This window comes from Phocoena phocoena, chromosome 14, assembly GCF_963924675.1.
Source record: "Phocoena phocoena chromosome 14, mPhoPho1.1, whole genome shotgun sequence".
In the NCBI taxonomy this organism is placed as follows: Eukaryota; Metazoa; Chordata; class Mammalia; order Artiodactyla; family Phocoenidae; genus Phocoena; species Phocoena phocoena.
This window is the reverse complement of record NC_089232.1, coordinates 8,310,286-8,322,328: the sequence shown is the minus strand read 5'-3', so window position 1 is coordinate 8,322,328 and position 12,043 is coordinate 8,310,286. Positions and strand designations below refer to the sequence as shown.

Genomic DNA, 12,043 nt, shown 5'->3' with positions numbered 1-12,043 from the left:
TTCACGGCTGTCCAAAAGCCCCTAGAAGGATGGGGCTGGCATTTGGGGGAAGAAGTAGGCACAGGTTCCGACTTGCAAGTCATCGGGACAGGGGATCTTTTTCTTGTTAATAAATCCTAACTGATTCTATTGTAATTTAGAAAATATAAGTAAGCATATAATCATAAGGAAGAATAAGGTGTAAATTGTTCATAATTCAATTTTCTGCTCTTTCTCATCTAATATATGCGTTTTTCCAAGTCATGAGAAATTGTTCAGAAACATCATTCTCAATGAGTGCATCATATTAAATGATATAGATTTAATAAAACTACCTTAAAAATGGACTTGATTTAATTTTTGAATAGTAATACATTCACATGGTACAAATGACAGAGGTACAAAAGGATAGAATGTAGAGAAAATCCTCCCTCCCACCTCCTTTCACCAGCTATGAGGCAGGTGATATGTATATTACCAGTATATTACCAGTTTCTTGCATCTTCTTTGAGAGATAGTTTGCTATGCAGACAGATATTTATGTATATTTCCTTTTAAAATACATAAATGGTAGCATATTACACGCACAATTCTTCGACTGTATTAATAAAACAATATACCTTGGAGATTGCTTAATATCATTTCATAAAGAGCTTCCTCATTTTTTCTGTAGCTGCCTACTATCCCATCACACGGCTACTTAGTCATGTCCCCCGGTGATGAGTGTTTAGGTTATTTCAATCTTCCTGTTATATACAAGGTTGCAGAAGTAACTGTGCACGTATATCATTTTGCACATGTATATCTGTAGCATAAGTTCTGAGAAGTGAACTCAATTAAAACGTATGTGTTTTGATAGATACGCCAAATAGCCCTTGAAGATTTACCAAGTACCACTGTGCCAGCAGTGTGTTGAGAAGGATTCTCGGTCTACCGTCCATCATAGACTTATGAGGGTCTGGAATCTCCCAAAATTATATAAAAAATGCACTCATGCATTTCTCTGGGGAGAAGATCAGTAGCTTGCCCCCAAATTCCCAGAGGGTCTGTGGTCCACTTAACGATGAGGCACTAGGGAAATGAACGAGCTGGAATCAGAAATATGCAAGTTACTGGAAAAGTGATTTATAAACTCTTATTCAGGCATTTCATATTTGTATCTACCTTTTCCCCACAAACAATCTACTTATTTTGCATTATTCCTCAGACTCTCTCAAAAAAACAAATGGATATTTGATATTCATGTTCTATGTAGAGGACATTAAGATGTACCACTCAATCTCAATTTGGTTTTGAATTTTAACTGACTGTAGGACCTGAATATGTAAGACCAATGTCATTATTCCCGGTACTCCGCAGAATTTTCTACTTGGAAGAACGCACAGAGATGCTGTTCGGGATTCAATTCCATGAACATCAGTGTGCTGCTTGTTTATTAAATGTCCAGGGCAGAATTATATAGAAGACAAGTCTTTTAATTAATCAAGTTCAGAGGGTTCTTCACGAGCCTGGGATTGCAAGGTGTCCTTTGGTGGGCATCTGTAGGTGCAGATGGACACTGCAGGGCCTCTGTCAGGAGCAGCCCAGCACATCTTTGGCTGTGGTTATTTTGGGACTTCTTTGAAGTTAGGGGCTCACCCTCGCAAGAATGGACGTGAGGAAGGTATCTGCACCGTTCTAAACAAAAACAGATGGATAATAAAGCCCCACGTAGGGTATGCGAGGGATGGGAGCAGGGGAAGGCACAGGGTGAGCCCCTCTGCACAAACAAACCTCCTTCAAGCTGTTGGGAGAACCGTCCCTGCCTTTCTTGACACCCCAAGTTGACCTTTGTGGTGAAAGGAACATCTGGCCGCACACCTGTTTAGACTCGGGGACGAGGGCACTGGGGGAGAGTGTCTCAGGTGTGCTGCTTGGCCCCATCTTAGGGACTGACGGGACCTCTGAGGGGAACAGACTAAGGAGTCCTGGGCTGAGAAAGGCTTCCTCGGTGTCCTACAGACATGGCCCCCGCATGGCACAGCCCCGCGAGCTGAGCTACTATAGTAAGTGGCTGGGGAGAGTCAGGGTGACTCAGGCTGTGGTGGTGAAAGGCTTACTTCAACATACTGAGTCTTCTTTTAAGCTGTGAGGACACCCACCAGCGAAAAGGATCCTTGGGGGCTGCAGGGTTGGGGCGGGAGGACAGGCGTGGCTCTCTTCTGTTGCGGGGATGGAGCTCCTTCTGCAATCAAGGTGCAGCCCCGCCTTCCGCCCAACTCTCCACCGCCACACTGGGCACTAGAACCTCGTGCCGGTTTAGCAAACACTACCTGGGGCTGTGTGCTGGTGGAGGGCTCACAGCGATACACATAAGAGACTTGCTCACGTTCTCTCGAGCTGTCAGGGCTGATGGCAATAAACAGCTTTAGAGCCGGAGACCTGGGTTAGAGCTCATCCCCAGCACTGCCCATCTGAATGACCTTGGGCAAGTGCCCCCGATGTGAATTTCCTCATCCGTGACTTAGAGCTAATGCCCCCTCCTCCCAGGGTTGCTATGAGTGAATGAGGTGAGATTATATACATATATGTGTGTATATATATATATATATATATATATATATATATATATCTCCACCAGGGATTGAACCTATGCCCCCTGCAGTGGAAGCACGGAGTCTTAACCACTGGACCACCAGGGAAGTCCCTAAACACTGGGGTTTTTTTTGGGGGGGGGGTTGTTTTTGTTTTGGCATTCCACGGATATTTACTGAGCACCTTTTATGTGCCAGGTACTGCTATCAGTCTGGGATACAGTGAGGAGCAAGATAGACAACATGCCTGCCTTCAGTGAAGCTTCTGTTTTATGGTGAGATAGGCAAGGAGCAAATGACCATATGAAATAATGTCAGGTAGCGTATGGAAGATGAAAATGCTGCCCACAGTCCCTGGCACCCACACCGCTGGCACTAAATCAACGTTAGTTTCTTTCCCTTCCCAAATATCTCAGCTGTAAGTCAATATAGGACTAATTTCTAGCTAAAACCCTATCTATCAAATTAACAGAATTTAGGTCTAGCATCTCCAGTCTGGTATATGGGGCTGAGGGGCAGTGGCCAGGAGTCCTGTAAGAAATGAGGATAATGATAGTACCTTCCATGGTGGGTTGTGGGGGGGATGCAGGGAGAGAGCACAAGCAGAGCCCTTAGTGCCCAGCACATGGTAAGTCCTCAAAACGGAAGCTACATTGAAGGAAGAGCAGGCAGCAGAGAGGGCTTTGCTCTGTCCTTGAAGTTGACAAGAGGGATGGGATCAGCCCTCAGCTAGGTTAGGTTGCTGTTTGGTTAGGAACCAGCCAATGGGCAGAGGGGAGGGGAGAGAAGAGAGGAGGAGAGGTGTGGGTGGGCTTATGGGCAGGGACAGGTTCAAGGCTGGTCAGATCCAGAGACTGAAGCCATGTGTAAGTGGTGGCTGGAATGAGACCAGTCTCTGGGGGACCACTCAACTGGCCATCTCCCAGTGGTGAGTCCAGAGGCCTCCCTCATCCCCCTGCCTCCCCAGGGCTCATAGCAAACGTATAGGAAGGGTTAACAGTCAAAGGATAGGAACTAGGGGTGGAGAGTGGGAACTGGCCACTCTCCAGTTGGAGCCAGCAATTTGGGTCCATCAAAGAGGGACTGAGAAACACAGAGGCAGTGGAAGCAAGACAATCAGAGGCGCTTCTGAGGGTGCTCAGCTGGGTGTGGTGGTGCTGGTAGAGAGGTGGCAGGGCAGTTCATCAGTTATCTTTCCTGAGAGTCGGGTAATGTTTACGGAGAGTCAGTCCTTAGCAAGAGACGGTCTTTATTGCAAACGGCGGGGAAACACATAGTCTGGCATTGCCTCTAGGAGTAAAAACTCTTTGAATCTAGTCTTACCACTTAAGAGGTTGATGACCCTAGGAAACTTAATTCTTCTGAGCCTCAGTTTCTCCATCTTTAAGTGGAGTCCATATCCGTACCTACTGTGCCAATTAGGGTTTCATGTTACTGGGAGGAAAAGCAGAAGAGCAGACCAATGATGGCTGAAACAATGGAGAGATTTATATCCCTATGGCTGCGAAGCCCAGCGGAAGGAAGTCTAGGTTATACAGCTATTCAAGGACGTCTCCAAGAAATACGCTTCCTTTAATCTTTATGCTTCACTGTCTTTGTGTGCGACGTCCATCCTCATGGTCACAAAAGAGCTGCTCCACTTCTAGGCAGAGTGTCCACTTTCCAGGGGGCAGGGGTGAAAAGGGGAGGATATTAGCTTTTTTTGTTAAGTCTTTGTCTTTTTTATTGGCAAAAAAAAGTCTCTCCCTTGAGACTTCCGCTTATATCTCAGTGGACAGACCTGGCCACACCTAGCTGCAAAAAAAGTGTCAGAAGATGAGTGTGTATGTGTGTATGTGTTGTGTTTGTTTGTTTTTAACTAAGTATGTTGCTACCATGAAAAGAAAACCAGGGCTCTGACAGTGAAAAAAAGGAGAGGTAGGCAACTAGCAGTCTTTCCAAAACTCTCTCACAAGATGGTTGTGAGGATTAACTGGGATATTATTGTCCGCAACAGAGTGCCCAGCACATGGAAGGGCCCTAAATCAATGTCTCTTTTTTCACTCTGTGGGAGACACATTGACCATGGTCTAGAAATTACTTTTTGGGAGTAGGTGCTTTGGAAGCCACATGGACATCTGGTGGCCTCACTCTGCAGAATCCCAATAGCCAAGGTGTATTACCCATGACCCTAATACTTTAAGTGCTCAGAAGTGTAGCCCAGCATTTTAAAAGCATGGACTTTAGGCTTAGGTGCACTGAAATTGAGTACTTTGGTTAGTCAAATATCTCTCCCAGATTTTTTCCCACCAAACTGTGAGCCCTCAGAGGGCAAGAGCTGAGTCATTGGTCTTCATACTCTCACTATCTGGCAGTGTTTGCTTTGTTTATTGAATTGAATTTACACCTTCCCAAGAAGTCATTCTCCACTGTATACAGGATTACTATTTGAGAATTTCACTATCTAGAGCAAATATTAGGGATTTTCACATCTTTTTTTTTTTTTTTCTGTCTCTTCCTCTCTCTTTCCATCTCCCCTTTTCCCCTCAAAATGTATCATTTCAGCCACCTAACATGGTTATAGAGCAGGCCAGACGTTTTCAGAAAGTTCCTATTTACACCATCTCCTTCTGTTACAATGATGAAGTTGCAAATGGATTTTTGAAAGAGCTTGCTGCTTTGACTGGAGGAGAGTTCCATTCTTACAGTTTTGGTTACAAGGATCCCTGTCCTCCAGAGGCTGTTCAGGTAAGAGCTTAATGGGCTGAGAAGAGAGTGTTCACTTACTTCAGCACTAATGGCTGGAGGCCCATGGATGAGACGTTAATTGGGAAAACAGCAACCACAAGGACACCTAAGTGGAGAAAATGAATCACTTAACAGTGAGTGGACCACAAAATGTGGTCTAAGGACCACCCGAGCTAAGGCACCTGTGACAATGCAGATTCCTGGGTCCTACTTCAGAGCTACTAAATCAGGCTCTAGGCATAGAGGCCTAGGAATCTTAATATATTTTGTTTTTTTCTATGCTTTTTATGATGGAGAGTTTCAAACAAACACAAGAGTAGAAGAGTATATGGACCACGTACCTATCAGTCAAATTTAACAATTATCAACATTTTGCCAAACTTCAGGAATCTGTATTTTTAACAAGCATCCTGGGGGTCCATACATAAAGTTTGTTAACCACTGCCTGTTTACAGACATTTGTGGGAAACTTTCAAAAAATTCAGATGTTAGGTAGTTGTCTTCTGACTTCTCAGGCTATATAACCACGTGATACCTGATAAAGCAATCCATTCTAATGCACTAATGGGAGAAAGTAAATAAAATTCTATGCTCCAGTCTTCCAGTCTTGGCCTGAAGATATGCATTTCAAGAATGCCCTTGTATGGGCTTCCCTGGTGGCACAGTGGTTAAGAATCTGCCTGCCAATGCAGGAGACATGGGTTCGAGCCCTGGTTCAGGAAGACCCCAGATGCCATGGAGCAACTAAGCCTGTGCGCCACAACTACTGAGCCTGTGTTCTAAAGCCTGTGAGCCACAACTACCGAGCCCGCACGCCTACAGCCCATGCTCCGCAACAAGAGAAGCCACCGTAATGAGAAGCCCACGCACCACAACGAAAGAGTAGTCCCCGCTTGTCACAACTAGAGAAAGCCCGCGCACAGCAACAAAGACCCAACACAGCCAAATAAATAAATAAATAATAAATAATCCTTTAAAAAAAAAAAAGAATGCCCTTCTAGATAGAGAATGTGGTTTTTGTCCTACTGTCTGCTCTAAGGAGTGACAAACCAGAGTACTGATCAATGCTTACATGTGAGGAAACTACCAGAGTCTGGGGAATGAATCATCCAAAGGAATTGGAGGGAACAGTACTCTGAGCTCACACAAGGCAGAGAATACTGACTACTTCCATCAGTCGTACTGGAAAACCTCATAATCTTATGGGCATTGGATAGAATTTAAAGAATGATCTTCTCTTAGCAGTGGGAACAACCAAGCACTGCTCCAGTTCTGTCTAGAAAATTTTAAATGCAAGACCTGAAAGGATCAGTCCATTTCCAAGGAACTTAACTGCATCTCTGAACAAACTCCAAGAATAATTATAGGAAAGCAAAAATCCCCATCACTCAACAAAGTAAAATCGACAGTTTCTGACATCCAATCAAATAGTACCAGGTATGCAAAGAAGCAGGAAAATACAGGTCCATAATGAGGAGAAAAAACAAACAGAAAAAGTGAAACATGTAAAACTGACTCAGAGGTTAGTATTAGAGCATGAAAACAGTTACTGTAACTGTATTTGATATGTTCAAAACGTTAGGGAGCGACATGGAAGATACAAGTAAGTCACAAACCAAGCTTCTGGAGATAAAAAAGTACCATGTATTAAAAAAGATTAAAAGAGATTAAAAAAATACATGTAAATAGGATGAACAGCAGATCAGACATTGCAGAACAAAAGATTAGTAAACTGCAAGATAGCAATAGAAATATCCAAAATGTAACATAGAAAAGAAAGAGAATTAAAACCAAAAAAACAGAAAAATAGAAAACAAGGCATCAGTGAGCTGTGGAAAAATTCAAGTAGCTTAAACATATATGAAGCAGTAGTGACCAGAAATTTTACAAGTTGGATTGAAACTGTAAATCCACAGATCCAAGAAACTCAATGAATCGCAAGCACAATAAACATGAAGAAGACTACACCAAGTTACATCAGAATCAAACTTCTGAAAAACAGTGACAAAGAGAAAATTTTAAAGAAGGTGAATTAGGTACAGAGGAAAAAAGATAAGGATGACAGCAGATTTCTCATTAGAAACAATGCAAGTTAAAAGAGAGTGACGTGACATTTTTAAAGTACTGAAAGAAAAACATCTGTCAGTGTAGAATCTATACACAGAATGTATTTCAAAAAGCAAAGTTAATAAAGATATACAAAAACTGAAATAAGTCATCACCGATAAACTTGCAGTACAAGAAATGTTAAAGAGAGTACTATATGTAGAAGGGAATCATACCAGATAGAAATACAGACCTACACCAAGGAATGAAGAGCAAAGGAAATGGTAACTGCATGGGTAAATATGTAAGTTTTTTTACCTTGTTATTTAAATCTAATTATAAATAACTGGAGGGATTTCCAGTTCCAGCAATAATGGAGTAGCCCCATTCCTCCTAGGTCCTCTGTCTTACAGCTTAAAAGCCCTGGACATAAAACAACAAACAAGCAAAGGAAGACTCTGAAAAGTAGAAAGAAGGAGGTAGAATGCCTTGGGGACCTCAGAACCTAGGGAATGACATGGCATGAGTTCTGTGGGTTTTGTTATTGTCTTCCATATACCCCAGATGTGGCACTGCCAAAGCCTCCAACCTGGAATCCCTAACAGGCACAGACCCAAAAAATGACCCAAGAACAACCTATTTCCCCTAGCTTAGCCAAAGACCTTTTTGGCAATACCTGCCCTACTCCAGCCATACACCAATGGGAAGACTACATCCCCTTCCCCAGGATTTCAGTGAAGCTGAACAGGGAGATGATCTTCCATCACCACCCACCTGCTCCATGGAAGGAAGTGATGGTGCTCTGATATCCCTGTCAGGTGGTATCAGTATATCTTCCCAGAGAGCTAATATTCCAGCCCCAGCATGGTGGAAGCTAGTGGCAATGCTTCTCTGCTGGGGTAGTGTGAGTGGGGCTGAATGGAAAGTTGATTCTCCAAACCCCAGCAGGCAGAAGCAGGTGTGCTGCAAATCCTGCACTAGGGTAGTATCAGAGGATTGAGAGGATAGCTGATCATCCATCCCGCCCCACTCCAGTAGAAGTAAGCAGTGCCCTCATTCCCTAAGCAGGGTATTGTCCGAGGTGTCCAGTGGCAAGCTGAACCACTGTCCCACCAGGCAGTACTGAGACTTAACAAGGCACTGTGAGATCAGGAGCGTCACTGCTATTCTTCACCACAGCCGTCATGGCAGAGGGATCAGCAAGGAGCTAAGTTTCCACAAACACCCAGCATCAATGAAAATGAAAAAGTAAGTGTGGGCTGGGGATAGGTGACACTCCACTTTCCCCCATCCTTTGTGTCAGTGAGGCTTGGTGGGAAGCTGCCTCCACAACACCCACCAGCATAAGCTAGATGAGGTAGTGTGAAATAGGACTAACCCCACAGTGCTCCTCCCCCAGTGGAGAGCTGAGCCTCTACCTCTATCCAGCATCAACAAGGTCAAAGGAGGTGTGCTATGTGGGGCTACTCAGTGCTCTGTTAACCCCTACCCTTAGGAGCTCTGACTGTGAACAAAGTGGAGATAACTGTCCCACGAAAAGAGAGCTGAACTCCTGACTCTGGCCGCTGTGACAGTTCGCCTTGATGAAAACAGCTGAAAAAAAAAAAAAAATCACCAGATACACAGGTATGCCCAAATGAAAATGAACTTTAACTATAAAAGTTCCCAAATATATAAAACATGTACCAGAAAAACAGGTTTACTGGAGTAAGTGAGAGGACTAGCCAAAGGGACACAGCCACAAGTGGCCCCCTCTGGGAAGCCTCTTTATCCCCATGGTCCTGAGACTCCACCTCTGTACAGAGACGCCAGAGTGGGAGGGAAAAATAGGCAGGAGGGACCCAGCCCAAGCAAGTGGTCCACTCCAGGAGAACCCTTTATCAGTGGTCAAAGAAAAGTTCTCAATTTGCTTAGAACTGAATGAAAACAAAAATGCACATCAAACTATGTGGAACGCAGCTAAAACAGTGTTGGGAGTGAAATTTATAGCACTAAATGCTTATGTTGGAAACAAGAAAACATATTGAATCAACAATCTGCATTCTCACCCCAAGAAACTAGAGCAAGAAGAGCAAAATAAACCCAAAGCAATCAGAAGGAAGGAAACAATGAAGATAAGAGCATAAAATCAGTGAAATTGAAAATAGTAAAACAGTAGAGAAAATCAATGAGACAAAAAGCTGTTCCTTTGAAAAAAAGTTCTCTCAAGAATTTGATAAAACCTCTCAGAAGGCTGACAAAGACAAAAGATTAGACACAAAGCACTTATATCAGGAATGAAATAGGGGACATCACAGTAGATCTCACAGTCATTAAAAGATAATAAAAGGAATACAACTTTGCATTCATAAATTTGACAACTTAGAAAAAAAATGGACCACTTCCACAAAATCTACCAACTACCAAAACTCAACCAAGATAAAATGGACAATGTGAATAGCACTAAAATCATAAAATAAACTGAATTTATAATTTTAAAACTTCTGAAAGAGAAATACCAAGGCTCAGATGGCTCCATGGAGAATTTTACCAAACAGTTCAAAAAATAATTAAACCAATTTATTTCAAAAAATAGGAGAGATCACTTCCTTCCTAATTCTCTTTATGAGGCCAGTATTGCCTTGACACCAAAACCAGAAGACAGTATTAAAAAAAAAAAGAAAAAAGAAATCCACAGACCAATATACCAATGAACAACGATGCCAAAATCCTCAATAATACATTAGTAACCTGAATCCAGCAGTGTATAAAAGAATTATACATTATGACCAAGGGGGATTTTACTCAGATGTACAAGGCTGGTTTGACATTAGAAAATCAATCAACGTAATCAGGCGTATTAACTGGCTAAAGAAGAGAAATCATATGGTCATATTATTGTGCGCAAATAGCCTTGACCAAATGCAACACCCATTAATAATAAAAAACTCAGCAAAATAGAAACAGAGGGGAACTTCCTCAACTTACATCAACTTAATACCTACGAGTAAAATCATACTTAATAGTGAAAGATTGAATAATTTCCTCCTAAGATCAAGAACGTGGCAAAGGCATCCACTCTCACCACTCATATTTAACATACGACTGGAAGCTGTACCCATGGCAACAAGGCAAGAGAATAAACAAAAGGCATACAGATCGGAAAGGAAGAAAGAGACCTGTCCCTATTTGCTCGTAACATGTTGTCTACACATAAAACCCCAAGGAGCTAAAAAACAAAGCAAAACTCCTAGAACTATTAAGTGAGTTCAGCAAGGCCACTGGTTACAAGATCAGCACACAAAATTCAATCACATTTTGAGAAGTCAAAATTAAATATTCCATATTATTTACAATTGCTCCAAAGAATATGAAATACTTAGATGTATATTTTAAAAATATGTACAGGATTTTTTTTTTTTTTTTTTTTTTTTTTTCAGTACGCGGGCCTCTCACGGTTGTGGTCTCTTCCGTTGCGGAGCACAAGCTCACTGGCCCAGCCGCTCTGTGGCACGTGGGATCTTCCCAGACCAGGGCACGAACCCGCGTCCCCTGCATCGGCAGGCGGACTCTCAACCACTGCGCCACCTGGGAAGCCCTGTACAGGATTTTTATGCTGAAAATTACAAAAGACTGAAGAAAGAAATCAAAGAAAACATAACTGGACAGGTGTATACCTTGTTCATGGATTGGATGACTGAACATATTAGAGATCTATTTGATTTATAGATTTAATCCAATTCCTGTCAAAATCCCAGAAAGGTTTTTTACAGACGTGGTCAAGCTTATTCTAAAATCTATATGGCAAGTCACAGGCCCTAGAAAACCCTACAAATCTTGAAAAAGAAGAATAAAGTGGGAGAAATAATTGCAGTATTAGGGCTTACAGTGTAGCTGCGTTAGTTAAGGCAGTATGGCTTTGGTGGAGAAACAGACACCTAGACCAATGGATAGCGTATAGAACCCAGAAGTATACCCAGCATGCCAGTATGCCAAACTGATTTTTGACAAAGGTACAAAAGCAATTCAGTGGGGGAAGGAGAGCCTTTTCAAAAAATGGTTGGAGCAATTGGACATTCACAGACAAAATAGTGAACCTCAACCTAAACCTCACCCTTCATGCAAATATTAACTCAAAATGGATTATGGACTTAAATGTAAAACATAAAACTATAAAAATTCTGGAAAGAAATATGGAAGAAAATCTCAAGGACCTTGGGCTAGGCAAAGAATTTTTAGTCTTGAGAACAAAAGCATGATCCATAAAAGAAAAGATGGATAAATTGGACCTCATCAAAAATAAAACCTTTTGCTTTGCAAAAGACCCTGTTAACAGGATGAAAAGACACTGGGAGTGTCTGCCGTTCCCTTGGGAGAAACTGGGCGAAGAGTACATGGTATCTCTCTATATTATTTATTACAGCTGCATGAAATCTACAGTTATTTAATTTTAAAAAGACAATTTACTGGTAAAGCAAAAAATAATCATAAATTCAACATCTAGTGATAAACTGCTCAAAAGACCCCAATTACCAAAACTCTCTCAAGAAGAAATAGATAACCTGAACAGCCTTACATCTATTTAAGAAATTGAATTTGTAGTTAAAAACCTTTATGCACAGAAGCCTCCAGGCCCAGATTGCTTTACTGCTGATTTACTTCAAACATTTAAAGGAGAAAATAATATCAGTTCTACACAAACTCTTCTAGGAAAATGAAAGGAGGGAATACTTTCATAT

The 12,043-nt window shown here is 42.0% G+C and overlaps 1 protein-coding gene across 1 annotated transcript in view; it reads left to right on the top strand.

The window, feature by feature from the left end:
* VWA3B (von Willebrand factor A domain containing 3B) overlaps positions 1-12,043 on the top strand; it is a 205,397-nt gene that overhangs the window by 113,533 nt on the left and 79,821 nt on the right. Inside the window, exon 14 of the mRNA XM_065891066.1 lies at positions 5,097-5,279. Coding sequence (XP_065747138.1) covers positions 5,097-5,279 — 183 coding nt within the window. The remainder of the gene's footprint in view (positions 1-5,096; positions 5,280-12,043) is intronic.